This window comes from Vanellus vanellus (genome assembly GCF_965231255.1).
Source record: "Vanellus vanellus genome assembly, chromosome: 1".
Lineage (NCBI taxonomy): Eukaryota > Metazoa > Chordata > Aves > Charadriiformes > Charadriidae > Vanellus > Vanellus vanellus.
In genome coordinates, this window is record NC_138905.1 from 53,108,415 (window position 1) to 53,131,359 (window position 22,945).

Sequence of the window (22,945 nt, forward strand, 5' to 3'; positions counted from 1 at the left end):
ATTTTTTTCAGGTTTGTGCGTTTGTTTTGGTATATTTATTTCTAGGCTCCTACTAGAGCATATTTCTAGGCTACTAACTTTCCAATAATGTTTCGACCCCCTGCAGAGCAAATGCAAGCCTGCAGGCTTTGTCTCCTTACGTCCTGCAGTCTCCTTAGGGTACTTCATAAATCTTTGATATAATTCAGAAGTTAACCTCTCCTTTCTCAAACTCTGTAGCCCGTACTTGGAAGCAATCCTGCATTGCTTTGAAGCTAAGCGATCCCTTAAAATTCCCATGTTTCTGATATCACCTGGGCAGTGTGCCCAGGTGGCCAAGAAGGCTAATGGCATCCTGGCTTGTACTGGGAACAGTGTGGCCAGCAGGACTAGGGAAGTGACCGTCCCCCTGTACTTGGCACTGGTGAGGCCAAACCATGAAATACTGTGTTCAGTTTTGGGCCTCTCGCTACAAAAAAAGACACTGAGATTCTGGACCGTGTCCAGAGACGGGCCACGAAGCTGGTGAGGGGTCTAGAGAACAAGTGTTATGAGGAGCAGCTGAGGGAACTGGGGCTGTTTAGCCTGGAGAAAAGGAGGCTGAGGGGAGACCTTATCACTCTCTACAACTACCTGAAAGGAGGTTGTAGAGAAGTGGGGGTTGGTCTCTTCTCCCAAGCAACAAGCAATAGGACAAGAGGAAATGGCGTCAAGTTGGGCCATGGCAGGTTTAGATTGGATATCATGAAAAATTTTTTCACAGAAAGGGTTGTCAAGCACTGGAACAGGCTGCCCAGGGAAGTGGTGGAATCGCCATCCCTGGAGGTACCTAAAAGATGGGCAGACGTGGTGCTTAGGGACATGGTTTAGTGGTGGTTTTGGCAGTGTTAGATTGATGGTTGGACTTGATGATCTTAAAGGTCCCTTCCAACCTGGATGATTCTATGATTCTACCTCTGTAGCTAGTCAAGTCTAACTGTTGAGTTTGCAATAAGCCAGAAAGCAATGCGAGACACTTGGAAGTACACCATCTGCCCTTGAATTGTTAAAACACAGTTAAAAGGATAAACATTTTATTTCATGCCCTACACTGTAATTTCACCGTAGTTACGAAGAAATTCCACCCCTTGGTTATCACACATGTATAGTGAGATAGTATAGGCTAAATTCAGCATATTTAGCTCATTTTAACAGCTTTTATGAAGGCGCCAGCTCTGGTCTTTGTTAGGTCAGACAGAAAACAATTATACTTCTCCGCTGGGATATGCTCTCAGCTGTTAGGACTGCAGTCACAACAGCAAGCTAGCCAAAGTTTCATAGCTTCCCAAATAAAAACGTCTGCCTGATTTGATAGCAGCAGTCTCCAAATTGTCTCCCCTTTAACTTAAGGAAACTGGCCGGGACTGAGAAACACTGAGGCTGCAGTTTGCCAGTGGAGTAATAAATGAAAGACTAAAGAGACTATTACGAAGTGCTCTGCCTTTCAGCAGAACGCTGGCTATGGAATTAAGACCAACAGAGTATAATTGTTAAAAATGTACAGAATAATATTACTTGAAACGGAGGGTGCCTATTAGCAGGACAAGAATATTATTCTAAAGACATCTTAATCTGCTGTCGTGACGGTAAAACAGCGTACTATATCATCACGGGATTGTCTACAGTGGGTATTATTATTGCTAAGGAATCCATCAACACGACAGGGTGTAGTAACGGCTTGGAGAAAAAGCAGACTGTGATACTAGTGGGCCTGAGAAAACGCGCCATCCCGTGTGGCATGCAAAAAGGTCACTGAGAGACAGGTCTGGAAAGCTCCGAGATAAGAGTGGAGACAAGCCAGGAGTTTGCCATGCAGAGACATAAATCTAGCTGGGGTCCTGCATCTCGTCAGAAGCCGCTATGATCTGCTTTCTCTTCTTGTCTGTAAAATGAAGACCTGCCTGGAGCCTGAAAGCCATCGGAAACATGTAACTCTTTCTATGGTTGTCAAATATTTGAAATATAGCAAATAAACCAGAACGTTCACTGTTCTGTTCAATATTTGAAATGTAAACTGAACCGTAACTTGTACATACATTTCATACGCTATGTACTGCGGTAGCGCCTTGACGAAGAGAAGTCTGCAAATGAAGGCAAGGAGGGCTTTACAATTGTACCTTGGAAAATTTAAAAAACTGTATTTGGAAAAAAAGAGAATCAAGTAAGTTTGGTTTAAGGAATTTCTCTTGTGTAGTACTGGGAGAGGAATATGTGGATTAGAGGTGTTACGGATTGTTGCACGGGGTGTACTGGAGAGGTAAGAGCAGAACTCCCTTGGGGATGGGGGTGGAAAACCAAACCACAAAAGCCATTGTGGAAATTCTTGTGATGGAGAGAGGAGACTATTTGATTATTATTTTTTTTTTTTTTTAACATGTGGCACAAAAGGAAGGAAACAGGTCTGCCGCCCCGAAAGATGCTTAGCACAAAAGTTGTAGATCCCCTGGCCACTGTAGAAGACATTGACCCTCACAGCACCCCATCAAGCTCCTCAGAAAGGAGGCAACGCTTTTAGGACCACGGTGGTTCTGAGGCTGCCACAAGCCTGTTCTCTGCTCTGCACAGCACAGTTGGAAAGTGAGTAAGGTAACGCCTTTAAGCAACAATCGCTGGGAGATGAGAAACTGAGGTCAATTGCCTTGTTTGCCATGTAATGCTACAATTCAACGCCCCGGTGCAAGTCTGAGTCAGGATTCTTCAGCTGCTCTAATTCAGCCAACCTATTACAATGGCTAATTGTTCTGTTACATTTTAACTGACTTTTTTACTGCATAAGTTGCAGCAGGCGCTGCTTCTTCGTTGTGTTTTCATGCTTCTATCAGGCTATGTTGAGGCTTCAGGAATATTTTCAGACAGACAGCAAGCCTTCTGTCTTTTGGGCTATAAAACCTTAAAATGTCACCTGCAAAGGAATTTTTTGGAAAACTATCACTTTGCCTTTTTAGGAAAGCACTTTTAGTATAATGAGGATTTTATGAGTTTTTGCTTGTAGGTGATGATTTTTTTTTACTTCTTTAAGATCAATGTCAAATCTGGTCCTTTTTGAAGACTGAGTTTACTGAAGAAGTTTCCTTCGGAGCCTCTCAGATGATTAGTGTGAGCTACACATCACATCGCATGTGTAGGAACGTCAATTAGGACACCCTCCTGTGTTCGAGGTACTGAACTTAAAAATTGCAGTTGGTGAAAACTGAACAGAATTGGAACCTTATTTGAAAAAAAAAAAACCAACAAATGATTGGAACAGTATATGGAACCTTAACTTGAGAAGTCTGAAAAATCCCAACCCCATTTAAAATATCCATCCCCTAAGATGAAATCAGCTGCCTACTTCTTAGTTATAACAAAATCTTCAAGGCCAAATGTTGAGGATTTCTACTGTAAGAGAAGAAGAGGTTACTTACTAATAACAGGAGTTCTTTCAGATGCAGAGCTGACGTACATATACGTTTATACTGTTAAGTGTACATATGCTTTATCCCTCCAGACCTCAAAACTTTTACTTTTGGGGGGAATCTAGAAAGGACATAGATTTGTCTGCACTTTCCAACGTGTCGGCCTTCGTGCATTCGAGGGGAAGAAAGCTCAGCTTGCTGAAGACAGTATGATGAGACCAACTTGGCTGCCATTGGCTTGTAACATCTGTGGACTCCTGAGCTGCAACGAGGCTTTCATGATCAGGCACTCCAGCAACTTAAATTCTTGATCCTTTCTCATTCTGGATTTAAAGCAGTCGTGGAAGGCAAACTCTTCTGAATCCATCCCTCTATTCTAATGTGGTACAGAAAGACATCTTGTACCGAATGGGAGGATGGAAAAGGCCTTCAAAGTGGGCTTTGCATGCCTGTTGCAAAAGCCTTCAATGTAGACGAGAGAGGAGAGATTCATTTTCTCATGAGCTGAAAGCTCCTCGTACCCGAGTGCGCTCCATCTCAAGAAGTCTGCTAGGAGCAACTGAAATGGTTTGACACATTCCACCTAAGATTCCCAGAGAGGGGACTGTCTGGGCACACTGCCTCTGGGTACTGCAAAAGAAAGAAGTTTTCTGTTCTGGAGACATGGGGATGCAACACTGATTGTACCTGGATGATCATATGAACAGAGAAAAGTTTTATAAAGTCCCCTAATCCCCCGGCAATGGACAGAACTTTGAGATCTGAGTGCATGCTTTTTCATCTCTGCTAAGTACGTACACTAGCAGTTTCCAATTCTTATCCAGCTTAAGTCTGTGCAACGAAGGACAAAAGAATACAGAAAAGAAGGAAAAAGTCTTTGCGTTACGCAGAGCATCAGTCTAACCCTTGCCACAAGCAAGAGCAGAAATTGTTCCAATTTATGCCTGTTGTCTTCTGTTCATAGGTGCATTGGGCAATGAAGGAATATCTAATGGAAATTACTTTGGATGTCTCCCATATATGAACCAGAATTTGCTATAGGAACTGTTACGATGCTTTGTTTCTCCAGAGAGAACCCCTCACCGGTAGTTTTAGGGCTGCTTTAGAAGTGATTGAGAGTGAAGTGGGTTTCAAGTATCGAGCAATAAATCCTCCTCTTCTTCCAAACCTTGTCCCCTTCAGTATTCTTTAATGTTTTTGCAATTTTGATTTATGCAATTTTAACTCTGAGTAGAGCAGTTACACGTACAATCACTCCTCAATCGTGAGTATCGGTAATGCTGGCAGTGGATGTCACTACACTAAAATGCTTTCCTATCTACAAAAATATTGTTCTTGCCCACGTTTCCTCAGGAACTGCAGGACCTAAGGGAGTGCAATTTTTTTCATATCACTGTATATATTGTATTACCATAATATACATGAATTAAGATGCATCTTTTTTACATCTTATTGTGAATTTCTACCACTTTAAGCCTTATTTTTCCTAACGTGATTTGACGTCTATCCATTGACAAATGGGTAGGACTGTTTCTATTAGCAAACTGGAAGTGTTAGACTTTCAACAGAAAATTTAATTTAGTGAATGCTTGTGTTCTGAATACCTAGCTATTTTTTTTATGGAGCTTGTAGTTGCATCAGAAATTCTAGATCCTGAGAAATAAAGCAAAACAAAACAAAAAGAGAATATTTGAGTAGGTAACACCCTACTGAGGATTATGTTGCAGGAGAAAACTAAGACAGTTAGACATTAAAGTTTCTGTATTGCTTAAAATAGTAATTTAAAGTGCCTGGGGTATTAAATGCTTCTCCTAAGGTATGGAAAGTGAGAAAAATGTTGTAATTATTCCTGGATCACTATTCTTTCCTTGCCAAGCAAGGAGAAAATGAATTTCATCTGCTATACCTGGGTCTATGTTTGTGCTTGATTATTAAAGCTATAAATGAAACTGCAGTACTTTGAAACCATCAAGAAGCATTTAAATGGATCGGGAGAAATAATAACCTCACTCAATCAGTCTAATTTCAGTTGATTCACTTATCGCTAAAATTATATAATTTAACATCTTGTTGACCATGGTCTATCTATTTTTAACACAATTTGGAAGTTTTTTCTACTCCCTGTGGACACTAAAGTGTCCTACCTTCCTGTACATCTTGTAATTTAAACTCTCCTACGTGCTATTGCTCTGCAATGTTAACTATTTCCCCAGTCATGAATAAAATGTCTGAGTTCAGATACATTTCTCTTTTTTATTTAACTTATTTATAATAGTGTAAGCATGTTTCAAGAATTCATACACATTATACTATATTAAAATATTTTTTCTTGAATGATTTAAAGTTTCAATAGCATTTTAAATTTCTCTTTTGCTTAACTGAAATGGCAAGCATTCCTGAACTTTTTGGACAATAAGCCCTCTTAGTCCTAAAAATTAGAGCCACTGCTTATTTCACCGAATTTAGCTGAAAACAATGTGAGTGATTGATATGTATTCATGATTTCTTGAAACACCAGTAGTCTGTGCATTACCATCTGACAAGCATAAATATAGGAAGAACTTAGTCATTTTCCACCAAAATAACAGGAGCCGTGAGGACTTTAGCTGAAATAACATTTTTGAGATTTTTTTTTTAGGCAATAAGGTTGGAGCAAGAAAGGAAGAATCAAAGTATTGATTTGCTATTTTCAAAATAAATGCGTCTTTTTTGAAAAGCAAAAGGTGCTGCTAAAATAAAATTTCCCCAAATTCCATATCTGCATTATTTGTTAAGCTAAAACTCCCACTGACACGTCAAGAGAGCAGAGAACAACAGAGGGGTCATCTAATAATAATAATAATCTGTTGATGGTTACAGGGCTAACCTCTTCCACAGGAACACAGAAAGGACAATGCTCTGCACAGATCTCTGTTATCACAGATGTTTCAAGTCTTTCCGATTCAGTGTGATAGCCAAATATTCCTAGGACCTCTCGAGATAGGTAATTAGCTGCCTGTGTGGTCTCTTCTTTGTCAGATCTGTAAGTGTTTTGGTTCTCTGGTTAAAGTAAATACAAAACTTTTCATACGTTCTCTACACGTTTGCAGAGGAAGCTTCAGTTTTTCCAGTCAATATAACATCAAAAAGTCTAAACAATATTTAGAGAGATGTTTGAGTTATTGGGACTGATCCAGCTGAACACTGCAACACTAAAGGCCAGGGAACAGCAGGGTAAGAAATCTGAAGAAATCACTTATGGTGGTAACATCTTCCCTCTGGTCCAAAAAGCAGCCCACATCTGCTTCATGAGGGTGGGATGTGTCCAGACTCAAAGGGCCCCCGTAAGAAAGTGTCCGACCCTCTCACCCCTTGTGGGCCGGCATGGGACGGAGGCGTGAGGGTAAAAGACATCACCAAACCCATCCTTCCCTGACTGCGCAGGCACTACAACATCGTCAAAAATGCAGGATGCCCTGCAAAATTAGTTTAAGCCAGTTCCTGAGCCCACCTCTTAGCAGGATTGAGCACTGTATATAACGCACATCAACCAGTTCCGATTTGTTTTGTGTGGTGTGCGCGGAGGTTTCAGAACTGGTGGCCAAACCTCCTTGTTACAGACTTCCTGGAAGGCTGTAGCTTAGGTTAGAAGAATTGCACGCCAAGACTCGTACGAAAAGCTACTCGCTAAGCTTACAGTCAACAGCTGAGATCCCAGAGGTGAGTTATTTCAGATGGGAAATAAGATAATATCAAAGAAAATCTTTCCTCTTCTCCAGAAACGTTCTTTTACTATCCCACAGCAGATTAGCCTTTTCATGTGCTAAATGAACGTTACCTTCCATTAACCGCCATATACCTTGAAAATGTTTTAATATAATTAAAGAACTATTACGACTAGAGAGAGCTATTAAATGAAGTATCTTCTATAAACTGACCACATCAAACGCAGTGAATACATGGCAGTAGTGGTGATTAGTCTTCAAGTCTTTAGTGATGTACGCAAACGTAGAAAGGTCTTCAGGGTCTTGTGCAGCACAGGAAATGTTACGGATTTCATGTTCAGCGATAATATTCTGTTTAAAAAAAATATTTTCAATCAATTTAGGAATTAAATGTAAAAGAGCCACAAACAGTGTGGTTTTTAGATTTGCATTTACGTTCACCTGCTCTGCTGAAGTAATTCGGGAGTTTCTTAAGAAGAAGAGATTTAATACACCTCAGGTATGACCTTACACAGGTCACTGGAATTTTTGATCCTCTCCAATGATATCTAATATTGCCAATAACCTGGTAGGAAACAATCACATTGCGGAGTCTACCCTATGAGTCTGCTTGGGTTTTGTACTGTTTGTTCAGTATCATATGACAAAGAGACATCTTTCCTGGCATACAGCTGTAAATACAATTTCAAAGCACTATATGAGCATCTTATAATGCTGCTGGTTTTCTGTATCACGATCACTGCATAACACTGTTTCAGTCTCCTGATAGACAGGAGCTGGTGAAACCCAACAGGCTCAATATCCAGTTTGTGCATGTGTTGTTTGACACATTTCAGCTAAATTTTTTCAAGAGCAAAACCACCAAAACACTTATAATTGAAACTCTGAGCTCTTGAAAGGCTTCTGTTTAGTAAAAAAAAAATAACTGCAGAAGGATCTGGCAAGTTTTCTCCGCTTACTGACAACAGCATCCTGTAAGAGAGATGTAGAAAAATTAAACCATTCATGCACCGAGCAACACTACTTGCAACAGCCAATGTAAGCTATAGCGTACTATTGAGACAGAGGTGGGGCATGTCTGTCCGATGAAATAAAAAAAAAAAAAAAAGCTGTCTTAAAGCTTTGGAGAAAAATATGAATATTCATTACATAAATTGCTGATATGTAATTATTGTGTTCAGGCCAAAGAAACCATGAAGCCAGAGAAGAAGACGCTGCAGAGTGGCTTATGATTAGGCCTCGTTTCAGCAACACACACATTTCAAATGGCTTATTTAAACAGAAGAATGATTCATTGAATATGAATTTACTTAGCGGTTGGTTTATATGCTTTTCTGAATTGTGGCCCCGCTGGCGGTAGCTCTGGCTTTTCCACAAAAATACCCGAAGAGCACAAGCCCGCTGCAGCATGACATCGTTAGTGCACCACACAACACGTGACATCTGTGGTGTCCCCGTCCCTCACAGGACCACCATTTGCTGCTGCCTCAGCGGCACCTGTCCAAGTTAGAACAATCTCTGAGCACCTCTGGTTTTCCCTCACCCCTGTCTTTTCCCTTTTCCTTCCCACCTCCTCTCCTTCTCTTTTTTTTTTTTTTTTTTTTTTTTTTTTTAAAACAGAAAACGTATGCAACTAAGTCACTTAAGATGCTTAGATGCTTTGCCATATCTTCTTTCATTTGCTAAGTGGCAACTTTCCCCCTTGCACGTAGGTGTCAAGTTTTCGAAAAGCCGTATTAATATATCTAATTGAAGAAATCATGGCTTAGGAAAAATCTTAATAAAAAGCATTCCAAATTTCAAATTATGGGAACACCAAGATAAGGGAACTGTAACTGAAGAAATTAAATAATCCTCTTAAATTGTTGCAACATACTTGATTATTTCTTTTTAATGCATTATTCATAAAAATGACAAAACCAGTACTTATGTTTCAATATATGCCAATTTATAACGACACGTATAATCTCTGCTAACAATCATTGGCTTTTTATGTCGCTTTAAGCATTTTATTTGCTTTGTTCTCAAATTGATAACTTTTACCCTCAGTAAAGATTCTGATGAGAATTACAATTATACCAAACCCGGGGATTTAGATGTCCAAAGATACAGCTGTAATATACTGTCATCGATGTAGTATTGGCAACACCGTGATTTAGAAGGCAGAAAGAATTAAAGCTTGGAAAGTCTTCAAATCGTGTGAAATAGTTATGCCAAATCATGAGCCACAAAGTAATCACCTGAAGTTATGCAGTGTGTGTGAAGAGAGCTCTGCTATGCTGAAACTTTCCCGAGGTGACCTGGGGTTGACAGAGGGCTTTGCACTTGAGTCAGAACTCACGGAGATTATTTTGATGTTTTAACTTCAAACCCAAGTGAAGTTTGGAAATATCCATATCAAGTTTGTTTCGAGTAAAGTGAGCTATGCCTAAAATAAATGCTACGGATGAAAATTAGCAGTGAAATTGAGCTCTTTCCCTAGCTTCTATAGGATATCCTCTCTGATCACCTTTCAAAATTAAACACGTTTTCAGCGCAGGCGCTTACTGTTTCCTAGGGTCACTACTCCAGTAGACCCACAGTTTTATTCTGTGGAAATGACAAGTCTAGGAACCGGCTCGCTGCTCTGGGTACACTCCTCAGGCACTGACCGACACTGTACAGTCGTCGTTCTAAAATTTATCACTCAGTTTGTCAAGAGAAACCTCCAGCGCTTCCGAAAAAGCAGGGAAGCTGAAAGTCGGTTCTGGTTCCGCCGAGGAAATACCTTTGAGGGATCAGGTTTTTGCTAAGCAGCCTTCCTTCTGCTTGCCTACCTCGTGTCAGACAGTCCCCGTCCTGGCAGAAATCATCCAAAAAGTTAGGGTTAGCCGTGACCCACGAGAAAATTCTGCCAGTCTCCTTTTTCATAAGCAGCAATTTCTTCCCGGCCTCACTTGCAAAGAAATGGCGTCACGTCAAAGTGGTGTCATGCCAAGCTCCAAGGCGCCACTGAAATAGCTGTCATGGAACGAGGTCAGGGCCCCTTTGTCACCTGAAGCTTTGCCTGCTACGACTCGGAATACAGATTCTTAGCTTGGTGGCAGAAAGGAAAAGGATGAACAGCCATGAGAGCTGCGTTTTCAAGCACATAACTGCTGGCTAGTTTTGTCATTAAAAAAATATGCATTTATTGCTAAGTGGTGCCCAGCGCTGTCAACTAGAAGCTCATATGGAAGCGGTACAAGTCTGAATAGGATCTCACCTTAGTGCTAATCTGTTTTGGGTCTTGAAGGAATTGGGTACAGCACACTGTGGACAAGGATGATAACAACGCTCCTGGGAGAGTTGCAGGCTATTACCTGGTTTTTACAGAAGGGAAAGGCAGTGCAGATTTTGAACTGGAGAGAAAGCAATCTACCACTTGAGAAAAAACACAGGACTGTGGCATCATTTACCTCCATCAAATACATCTATTGCACGACTAGGCGTAAAATTTCAGTGGGACCGGTCTAGAGCCACCTAATGCAATTTGCCAAGCTTCTTTCAAGTTTCCTTCTTACGTGAGACTCCATGCACTGTGCAAAGAGATACTGGAAGCTCCTTTTGTTCTCCTGATTTTTTTCTTTTTTTTTAAACCTAAGGACATTGCAGCTATAACCTTTACACTGGAGAGGAGATTTAAGAGCTGAAAACAGCCTTATCCAAGTTAGAGTCAATAGCGTTGCAATGTCCTGATTTATGCCCTGCACATCAGAGAACATAAAGGAAACGAGGGTTGTAGAAGTTCAATTTTGAATCAATGGAAGAAAAAGGAGCTGACAGGAATCCCTGGCCTCCCTGCTCTGGCAAATATGCCAGACTTGACATAACAGTAATTTCACCTCTGTTTTTCTTTCCTACCATCTTCTAACCCTAGATACGGCTCCCAGACTCTAGCAGAATTTCACAAATCTGCTTTCGTTCTTTCACTTAAACCCCATTTCTAGTTAAACACCTTTAAAAACTGTCTGATTTGGCAAGTTTGATGGATACTGGGTTAGATGTATCGTGTAGTCTGAATGTTCAGCAACACAAAGCAGTTACATACATTATTAACCTGGTCAGGTAGCTGGGTTGTCAGATTTATTTTTTGTTTTGCTTAGTGAATTTTAGTCACATAACAGAAAAGATAATTTATTTTCTATTCATATGCAAACATCAGTATGGACTGCATTTTCTTGCCATTTTAGACATCCAAAGAAGAGAAATTCATGCATTACTTTACTGCTGCTTACAGAGCGTTTTACTTTGGCTAAGAGGTAACCCATTGCTCTGTCCGTCACTGGGTTCTCTGATCTCTCAATTTCTGCTTTTGGCTTTTGTATTTTGTTTGCTGGGTTTTTTTTTTTTTTTTTTTTTTTTTTTTTAAAGACGTTGGATGTACTTTAAAATGTAAGAAACAAAGCACAGGGGCATTGCCACACAGGAAGATGAAAAAAATATGGAATAACAACTGTTAAGAAGCTGCTGCAGTTTAGGGAGTCAAATGGCTCGTACCAGGAAAACAGCTCTCGGAGAGGCTCTGACATTTGAAAAGGACATTCACGGCTCATGTTTCTTATTCTTACAATGGCTGGCCCTGCATAAAACCTTGCACCTTTGTTGTTCATTGAGACATCTTTAATTTTTTCCCCCCCGAGTTATATTAATGAAATAATACATAGACATAGTGCATATTTAAGGAACTGTATAGGGAACAATACGGTAAAGAATTCCACAGAGGCTCCCTGCCAAATGTCTGTTGCGATAAGCTTGCCTTTTAATGGCAGAAGGTTGGACGCAATGTTCTCTAAATGAGCCATTAAAGCCGCTTCCCTTGTCCTCCAGACTGAGTTTCTGGAGAATGACAATAAGATTACATCCATTTTTGGAGAGAAGAGAAAAAAAGAGAGGAAAACACAAAGCGCAACTCTGTCCCCTCTCTGGCCGGGTGCTCTCACAGAGCCAGCCTCATAGGTATTCCTTTTTGTGAGAAATAAAAGCTAATATTAAACAATTGCACATACCTTATTTGTGGCATCAATAAATTTGACTCCCTTATAAGAGACAGACAGGACAATGGTTGGTACTTTCTTCATTTGTTCTGTAGACTTCTGAAACCAAAATGAAGACGTTGTTAGAGTTGTGTTGCATTGCAAGACCTCTTTCTCTTCTGCTTCTGACAAAATACCTAAGTTAAACAAAAGGTACTTATCCAAATATTTGACTTTTTCTGGAGCTGACTATGCTCTGGGCTTTTGAAATAGCTGCCTTGTGGTTACAAAACTAAAAAGAGCTTTATAGTTTGTTGCAAGGGCGATAAAAATTCTCCTTTTTCCCAGCATAATGGGAAGAGAATGATGTAAGTTTGCCAGGCTTAAAAAGGCCAGTCATGCAATCAGGGGTTTCCCAAAACCTGTGTGTTTAAGACATCTATCTGATATGCCCCATTCATTGCGGCCTCACCTCCTCTCTTCCTGCCCTTCCCAGCTGTGGAAACCAACAGTGCGGTACTTCTCGTAGTACTGCTCCTTTGCTGCAATGAGTTGCTATTTAGAAATATTTCACTCTCTCGCCTTCTCGCAGTCGTACTTGTGACATGAAGTGCGGCTGCAGCCTACTAGTGCTACCCTGCTTCTGCGTGCCTTCAACGTGACGCACACAGCAAAGATGATATTTCCTGCCAAACAGACTGGCCAAGTATCTGGGATAGGTTTAAGTCCTCTGCAGAAAACCTGTCGACTCGTTTACAGACTAAATTTACTAAAAATATAAAAAAACAAACAAAGAAAAAATGGCATAATAGTTTATAGCTGATTTAGAATTCTTTTAAGGTGGAAGGCAAAGACGGACAAGACTATTCTATACAAAACTACTTCAGAGAAATAACGTAGACAAAGTTTAGAGAACACTCGCTCATGGTAGTACCTGGAAGCAATCACAGAGATCAAGCAAACGTTTCCTTGAGAGGAAAGAGTAAGTTCAGCTACAGTCAAAGATGAAGAAATATCAGCACATGGAATGAGAGTGGAAACGCATTGAAAGGTCTAGAATTGGCGCCTGGAAAGATCATTAGAGCAGCTGAACAAAAGTAGCAGTGGTGGTTTTGAATTCTTCAAGAAAAATAGAACAGCACGGATGTAAGCTTGAAAACACAGACAGTATCTGAAAAAAACCTGTTTGAAAAATAGGTGATGGTAACACTAGAGAGCAAAACAAAGAAAAGCTGAAAAGAAAAAAATCCTGTAATCAAGTCCCCTTATCAGATCTCCTTCCTTCCAGAATCAAATGAGACTTCATTTTTGTCAGCATAATATTCAAAGCTACAGATCCAGCTACATTCTGCAATTAGCGTCCCGTGCCACGAAGGCTAAAACCTCTAATTAAAGTCTCGAGCCGAGCCCCCCCATCCGTGTAATGGAGAGGACTGTTGCACCTCTCAGTATCAAACGACAAGAGACTCAGGATGACAATCAAGTGTCGATTTATCCTGGAGAAAGCTTCTTTCACCCAGAAGGTTAGGCACTTCTAAACCATGAAAGTTTAAATGGTGAAACACCTTGAAGAATCTAACAAAACCTGAAGGAGGACACCGAGATCTGATTTGCAGGTCTCTGAACTGAGAGGAGAAAGGAGCAGTACCCCTGCCAAAAGCAGAGCAAGTACGTACCTCTGTGTGTGAGTGTGTGTGTGTGTGTGTGTGTGTGTGTGTGTGTGTCTCCATAACAGATCTCAAATAAGCCTTTTCGCAGAACTCAATTTCAATGCACAGAACGCACGACAGTGACTGTACGGAAGCAGCAGTACATACATCTATCAGAATAACAAGCAATATACCCCGCATATGCTCATATCCAGACAAAATATTTGCAATATGACAACATCACTTTAATCATCTGGCAACCCAGCAATCATCCAACTTTTGTCCTTTCTTTCTATCCCGACAGCTACTCTCAGGAGCTCTTTGTCTCCCATTTTGATTATTGTAATTATCTCCTTCCTCGCCTCCTTAGCAGCAAAATTCCTCTTCTCCTCCAACACGCTACCCAAACACGGCTACTAAGTTAATTTATTTTATCTTTTTGGTCTAATTTGCACTATCTTCCGTTTGCCATGAAGGTGAAGCTTCCTGGTGGCAAGGCCACGTTTGTACTAACCATCTGGGAGTCCTCTTTCATCTAAGACCAGTAGTTTGTAATTTAATCATCTCCCCTATCTGCCCCACATTCACCTGGGTTTGTCTAGAGCAGACCAGATCTTTGGTATTTAATCGAGGCCGTGAACTGCCAGAGGACTGTATCTGAGTCAAACAGCTCATCAAGATACTATCAGATTATATCTGGCAAATTAAGAAATGAATCAGAGACTGATGGCCATTTGTAATTTATTAAGCCAAACTGTCTCAGCTGGTAAGGAGCAGGGGATGTCCCTCGTCAGCTTGCAAACCATACAAACCCCAGGATTTGCGCAAAGGTGGTCTGGAAGACTGTAGTCCAGTGTAGAAACACGCACCCCCATTGGAACAAACAGCTGGGCGGTGGAATAACATCCTTGGTTATTATGACAGTGCTATCAAGAAAAACACACAGCTCTGCTCCCCCCCACTCGACTCCCAGTGATGCAGTAACTGAAGTCCACCATGTAATTATTACTCCCAAGCAGTTTCCACACTTCAACAGTTTTGAGTTGTCATGGTGAGCTCATACTATTTGCTTATCGCTCCTTTCTTTTTTAACGGAGGAGGTGGCTGCCAGGATGTGTAACGTGAGTTTTCAGAGATACAATATGAATACCACTCGCTCAGGCATAGTAACTGCTTTGGCTCTAAATTCTAGGACGTTGAGATGAAGTCCTGCAGCTTTCATGGTCAGACATTTCACACCTCTGTGCGGGCCAAGTGGGCATCTCTGCCTGTGCCCGGAATCTGAGAAGGTGGTGGGACACAGGAGTCGGTATTCCCTCTCCTTGGGCTTTTCAGGTTCTAGCCACCATATCAACTCTGTGACGATATGATGAGATGACAAAATATTCTTGTCCATCTGGTGCCTCTATAGGAAGCATATGGACCCGAGCCCAAAGTTATAGGAGCCACAGCTGAAGGCTGGCATTGGATGTTATGTGCATGCTGACATATGGTCTAACGCTCCAAGGCATTTTCATACCATGGTAGCAGGATTAGATTTATCTCATGTAGAAGCAATCACAGTGACAGGACCCTGTCTTCGGGCAAGTGCTCGCTAGCCTGGAACTGGTCATAGTTCCTACAAACTCCATCGTTTGTGACTGCAACTTTGGCTCTTTGTTTTAATACTCTTTTTTTTTTTTTTTTTTTTAGGAGAATCATCTGGATGCACAGCAAGCGTATTCCAGGCTCGTTGCCACTGCCTGGCTCCGATCAGCTGGTCATCTACATAAGGACAGATGTGCATGCCCTGCCTCCTCAGGTGCGCTGCTCCTGCGGCGAGGAGTCTTCATGCTGCAGAGCCCGCGTGCCAGAGAGACTGAGCTTCGGTCCCACTTCCGAAATACTTCCTACGGAACAGGTAGATGACTATGGGGAAGGAGGCCATGCGTAACTCAAGAACCACGCAGCAGGCCTGACCGCAGACACAGGAAGATGAAAGAAAGCATCACCATCCCAAGTCTGATGTGACATTTGCTCAGCTTCCCCAGACCCCCCAAAAGACATACAGCCTCTTTTTCTTCGGAATAAAGAATAACAGGACCAGCAGCCCCTCCTGTATTTTGAAGCTGCTGCATCCCCTCAGCACCCAGAATGGAGATCTGCCCAGTGGAAGGCATCTTCTGCATAACTGCCTAGTTATTACAGTGCTTGCTTTTACAATAAAGGTCTGGATTTAAGAGCCTTCTGAATTTGCATCTGAACCCACTGCTGCCGTTAATGCAGGACAGTGCCAAAGCCCTGAATAGCCTTGGACAGGGGTGCTCCCAATTCCTCCTCTTGAAACCGCTCATAAAGGGGTGCAAGAGCAGTGGTGCCAGAGGGAGAGACTGAGAGAGCACACATGCTTCTGATCTTGTTTATGAATTTTCTCCCATTTCACTGAAAAAAACACCATACACACAAGCAGACTCTAAACAGATTTCCACAGTATAGTACTACAAATTCTCTTAAGTGGGTAAAGCATTTCCGCCTGTATTTTGATTTTGACCTAAAGGCTGTGCAGAACTGTTAGACATTTATTTAGATTATAGACTAGAATCCAACTAATTTGAGATCCACCCAGCCAGGGTACCTAACAAATCGAGATAATTAACGGTGACTTAAGAGGCAGAGGACTTTGTTCTATGAATAAAGCAATATAAACTAGCTGTTTATTTTTAAAAAGCAAACACATGCAAATACAAAACCTATACCCCTACAGGGCCTTTAAGCCTTTTGAGACAGGATTGTACTGCAATACCTTGTTCCGTGCAGAACGGAGAGCACTAATCCAACACTTTTGAATACTCCTGCAGCGTACAAAACACGGTATCTCTGTGCACATACACACACACAAAGCAGCTGAATGAGAAATTCAGGACCACGTGTAGAATGGTGTCCAAATTAAGATGCTCACGCAGTCACTGGATATACTGTAGCACGTGGTGTAATCCAGCCCACTCTCAAAATCCTTTTGTCTCGTCTATTTATTTTCTGCCAAGAGGAACCGGGATACACTGGTACTTCTACTTTGCCACGTTGACCACTTTCATGTACTTATATGTACATTTACAACCAGATTACTCAGCTTTCGTACAGTGGCCAAAATGAAACCATGTTCATTTTTAGGTCTTACCGCATATGTAATTATACTCGCTCTTGCAAATACACAGTAAAAAGGCATTATTCAACTATGTCAAGTCACTAACAATTCCATACATGGATTTTGAGTACAAGTTTATGAGCCTGTAAAATCTTAAGATTTCATCTTGGCTTTTTACTTTTGCAAATGAATCTGCTAATTCTGTCCTATATTGTTTTTTAATAGCTATCTGAGGACTGTAGCTGGCAATTTTACTATTCAATTATGTACTGGAATCCACTTCACCAAGAGAATCTGAACATTTTCCCATACTGGTAGCAACTATTAATTCCAAATGGCATCAAACTGCACATTTCAAAATATGTATTGGTACCACCTACTATCATACCCGTAAGTCTGCTACTTATTTAAGGCTTATGAAGCCTTATTAAACAGTTCCTTTCGAGTGAATCACTTCGACAATATCATGCAGGAGATGAAATTGAAATAAAAAGTAAAAGTTCACATTTGACCGGTTAGTTTTGAAGCCAATTTTGAAACTAAAATCTGCCTTGTAACAAATATTTACTGACTTCTCTCAGTCCAAAAGGCTTAAAAATGCATCACTGACATAATTTAATACCTCTTGGAATAAGATAGCATCTGTAATCCCTGTGGTACAAGACTGTTTACTTCTCTACAATTAGTGGATGCCTCCAAGCTACATCATTAATATGAACATTGCACTGAGGATGCACCTGCAACTCATCTACTCGAGAATGAGAGTTTTTTGCTTTTGCAATATCTGTACACGCTCATCTGCTGCTGAAAGGGCAGCGCATCCCTCCTGCACCTTGGATTCCTCTCAGCCACAGCCTTCAAGGACAAACAATCCTCTGAAGAACACGGGAGGGCGTGATGGGGAAGTGCATAAGGAGCGAACATCTTTAAGATCTCCCACCCCTTCTTTCTTTTTTCCTTTTGAGTAATATCCACGTGCCTGTGCCACTGCAGCCCCTCCCAAAGCAGGGGCCGCATGAAAGAGACGGAGCTACAAGTCCCAAGAGAACAGACACCGAAGAAAGTAAATTCTCAAATACAGTATTTGATCCCGACCTGGTATTTGCCTGGCTAGTTTCACTAGAGGGCCCTATGGAGGATACTTCTACTTTTGGGGCAGAAATGAAAGGGAGATTGAAAAGCAGAAAGGGATTAGCAGAAAGGTGGAAACAGGAAGGCATGCCCCAGACCCTGCCTATTTTCGGTGAGAGAGCCAACTCTGCTTCATCTTCGCCTTCCTCCCCAGGGCCAAGTCAATTTTGCAACAATTCCGACTTTGACATTTTGGTCTTAAGTCAGCAAGATATTTAAACGCTTGCTTTGTGAATAGAATTATGTTGCTGGTTCCCCAGAACTTTGACATGAAATGTAAGAACCTTTTTTTTCTAACAAGAACGCCTTTAAGCAAGATCCATCCTATTCAGGAAGGTGGTGGGATCCAAGGAAAAAAAAAAATAAAAGAAAAAAATCTAAGTTCCCTACTGCTGCAGTAAATAGCTGATTGGTTCAGACGGTGCAATTGGTGCATGCAACATTAGTGATTTAACATTAATGCAAGGAAAGAGTTTACCTTGCTGCTGTGCTCATGCCAGTAAGTATAAACCTGCCCCCTTCCTACCTGGTCAAGGAATTCAGTTGCGTAAATGCCAGATGGAGTCTACTGTAGAGAACAAGTCTCTTCCTACCTCCAATTGAACTTTATTCCTTCTCTTTATTTTTATGTAAACACATGTTATTCTCTCTTCGTGTTCCTATGGTGATTTGAAGTGAAGGCAGTAACCTGATTGAAAACACAACTTGTAGTATTTCCTATCCCACGCTGAGAAAGACAAAAGTTCGTAAGTTCTTGAAGGCATCTCTCAAATATAATTAATAAAACTATTCTGGCCAGGACAGCAAGATTTAATCTCCAAGTAGCAAAGGTCAGTTTACAGCAGGTGGGGAACGGAGATAAGGAGACAGCGCTGTCGACTGCAGAGGGAGCTTGTGAGAGAAAATAGCTGGAAACAAATAGGAAACCATAAAATATAAATCCATCCTTGGAGTGCAAAAACGTGAATGGAAAAATAAAGTATAATCCCTCTAACAGGCACAGTTCTTGCCAAATATCCATAGTTTTGGGTGGCTGCAAGAGTCTGCAATTTGGGTGGGAACAAAAAGCATGTATAACCTTGACCCCCGTGCTAGGCGCAGTCTACTGCATCTGCATGATTTTCCCCAAACAAATCCATCATCTGCCCTGCTGGAGCACACTGCTGCGAAACACAGCGGATAGCCAAGAAGAGTTATTAAGATGGAGGTTCCCAGGTTTTTCTTTTGTTTGTTTATTTGTTGTTGTGTTTGTTTTTTTTTTTTTTTTAACATTATAGAAGATTTAGTATGTCCATCACCCTTAAGCTATAAGAGGAGGAGGCTGCTGTAAGCCCCTCTGTGGAGAGAGGCGAGGGATATCTGCATGACACTTCTCTTGAGAACCAAAAGCATCAGTTGCGGTAACTGAAAGCACAGGAGGCATCTACAACTAACAGGGAGGGATCTGCAGTCAGCAAACATGTCATTTTTGTTGTTTCTCTGTATCTATGAATGATTAAGGAAGATCAAGGCACTTTTTTTTTTTTTTTCACTGATAGGCTTCTTTTGTCCTTGTGCATCTGCTGACTGGAAAGCATCCAGTAAATATAAACACTTTTTTTGATCAGCATCAGGTTAAAGATGGAGAAGCTAAAGCTACATTGGCAGAAAAATTAGGTACCTAATTTTCAGACATTCTCCTTAAAAAAACACTATGTGGCTGACTCCAGAAAGATTAAAAAAGTGCGGGGATGAATCTCGACGTGGTACAAGGTCATATGTGACGTACTCCCATCTAACATGTTTCAGATTGCAGCGTGCTACAGATTTGAAGTATATAAATGGAAAAAATCCCTAAAATTAAAAAATGTTGCTCTATAACGGTAGTACAAGTCTATGTAAAAATCCTACTGACTCAAAAGACAGAATTCAGTGCCCGAGAAGCAGTCAAATAATATATCTGGCTTTTCACTTATTTTAAGTGAAATGTCCTTTTCAGTACATTTAAAGTAAAGTGTAACTATAAAAGAAGCCACATTTTCAATGACAACCCAGTGGTACTTAAATATGATAACGAACATCACAGCAAAATTTCAGGATGACTTAGGACTACCTGGACTCCCAATTCATAGACACCAACTTTTAGAACACAACTGGAAGGAGAAAGTTTTGGAAAAAGATACATTTTTCTCACTGGGAAACTTTTACTAAAATAATAATCTGTTCCCATTAAGTCAATGTTTTTTGCTTCTGACTTGAATAGGAATGTGATTAAAAAGACTACATAGAAAGAATAGATGAAATCCTCTTTGCAACAAAAACCCCTCAAACCAGAAAAAAAACATTCTTTCAGCACAGCAGTTTCAAAACAGAATGTAAAAAATAAATGTCTATAAACCCCATCACTGTATTATCTAAGTGCCCTGTATGGCACTATAGACTACTGATGCAACTCAATTATTTCTATAGAAAAATTGTATTTAAAATTAAATTCGGTTACAAACACTTATTTCTTTAGGTATATAACTTAAATTTGCCAAATTTATTACTTAAAAAAATTTCTTAAAATGGCTATAAATTATTTACAGTGACTTTTTTGATGTTAAGCTTCCTAGTTCAGTCAAATAACTTACTGAAGTTGTCATACGCTACTATATTGTCAAATCCTGCCCTAAGATCTCCACAGGCATATGCCTAAAAAATTGAACTGCTAAGTCTGACGGTTTGAAAACTGGATTGGAAGATGGTATGCTTGCAGCCTCACTGTCCTGGTTTGAGGGTTTGAGGACCCCAGAACACGTGTATGTGACTGTAGATCCCTCTGTGTTAAGTTATTGTGTGGTGGGTTTTTGGTTTGGTTTTTTTTTTTTTTTTTTAGAGGAGTTTAAGCCCAGGTAAGGAATGATTAGCATGTAATTAGCTGAAAAGCCACAGATCTTCGGGCAATCTAGTGAGCGTGAATTACTGCCAGCCCTCAGCTAAAAGAGCTTGTACAAAAGTCTGTGTGCTGCAGATATGTGACCAATAGGAAACGTTTCTTTGAATTTTACACATCTTCCAGCTTTCTAATTGATCCGAACGCTAGGTCTAGCGCTCAGAGGCATCCTGCATAAAAGACTTCTGATCCACAGAATTAAGGATTTCACTTGTTCATCTATGTAATTGTACACCTTTGGTAGATCCCCAAACAATTATACTCTTCGTTAATGAACCATACCAGACCGCGGTATGTTTGTCATCTCTATGAACAGGTGCGCTCTTAGTACAGCTACAATTGGGAATAAATCGCGTAGCCGGCCTGCGGCTTGTTATGAGTTTCCAGCAGCGGTACGTTTGTTGGAGATAGACTGAGCCTCACTGTAATTTTTTACAAACCAATATCAGGCCAAAGAGCCGCAGGAAAACATATTCTTACCAGTTTGAAGGAAACCTAACTGCCCTTCCACCATCCGGTGAAACTGAGTTGGTTCCCGTTTCATCCTTCAGTCAATAAGAGTGTAACTCACAATAAATGGGACTACTCACGCGAGTAAAGGCACCTATAGGATTATGTGACTGTAGGATTAGACCATACATGAAAACCAACGGCTTTTGTAACATGTTAATATCTTTACTAGTCCATGTTTTCACACAGTAAATTCAATCTAGATTATCATCTACGAGCTACGAATTCTGTTTATAAAAGCAAAGCGATATGGGCTTTGCTTTTATATGGGCACAATTAAAGTGTGTGGAAAGTACTTTGAAACAGACTCGAAGATTCAAGAGAAAACATAAAGTATGCATTTGCTTTTTCTTTCTTAGATACAACGTGCAAAATAAAATCTACCTTTAAATTTTGGTATTACTTGAAACGAAGATAAAAGGCAGAACAGACTTCCTACTGAACGCCAATGTAAATGCAAGGGCAAAGGAAAACAAATGGGTAACAGAATATTATAAAAGCAAAAAGGGCACACTACAAGTAATCACCAGCCAATATTATTTAGTATTATGATGACAGAAAAAGGAGTAGGTTTAATAACTTACCCTCATTTTTGCACATGCATCCTGTGTCGACTCTGTGCCTCTTAACTCTTTTACCAGCATAGAACCTAAATACTAAAATAAAAATCCATTAAACTTCATTTTAATAAAATTCCAGAACAGACAAACAGCTGCAGAAATGCACTAAAGATGCCTAAAAACCCTTAGTGGTAGCAGTCAACTTAATATACGGCTTTAGAGGTTGTTGTTGTTTTTTTTTTTTTAACTCCGCAGTTCTCTGATAAATCATTTAAACCAGTGCGTGAATCAACCCACGAAACAGGAATGCACAGCAACAAGTGTAACGAAGCCCTTGAAACGGTAACTGAAAGTCTTCTAGCTTACCACCTTAGTCACTCCAACAACAAACAAATACTACAGATTCCGTCTTAAGAATGCCATTTGATTAAAAAAAAGATGCAGAATCTGCTTTTTTTTTTTTTTTTTTTTTAGCTGCCATCTGCCAAACTCATATTGCTATGTGTGCAATCCCGCGGACGCGAAGGCCAGCAGCGATGTCAACCTCCGTGTGCTCAATCTGTAACTAATTTCCGCGCCAACAGCAGAGCCCGATGTCAGCAAACAGAGAAAACAAACCTGAACTGAAAACTAGTTTAAACCCCTATTTCTTCCTAAGAAAAGGAAGAAACCATTATTTTGAAGCCTTTGCTGATGTGAAGGAGGGCTGGGTGAGGGGAAGCAGCAGGGTGCTGGTGCTGGCTCCTGCCTCAGCTCGCTGAAAGCCACTGTGCTCTCAGAGGAACCTGCTCATCTCCGAGGATTCGCAAGGCAGCAAGTGCCCCACTGACACATCCCCTTTCCTACCTGCCTCTTCCTTACTATGTCACTTGCTGGCACGTGCAGTTTGAGCCCTCCTTCCCCCCACCCCGACAGCGGGCTCTGCTCCTCTGGGTTTGTTCCTCTG

General features: G+C 40.8%; 1 protein-coding gene across 4 annotated transcripts in view; it reads right to left on the reverse strand.

Annotated features, from left to right (window-relative positions):
* ANKS1B (ankyrin repeat and sterile alpha motif domain containing 1B) overlaps positions 1–22,945 on the reverse strand; it is a gene marked incomplete at its 5' end in the record, with an annotated part of 460,979 nt that overhangs the window by 2,635 nt on the left and 435,399 nt on the right. For all 4 annotated transcript variants that reach the window (XM_082485311.1, XM_082485313.1, XM_082485312.1 and 1 more), the window contains 3 exons: positions 7,331–7,468; positions 12,145–12,231; positions 22,024–22,095. In XM_082485311.1, the coding sequence (XP_082341437.1) occupies positions 7,331–7,468; positions 12,145–12,231; positions 22,024–22,095 (297 nt within the window). The remainder of the gene's footprint in view (positions 1–7,330; positions 7,469–12,144; positions 12,232–22,023; positions 22,096–22,945) is intronic.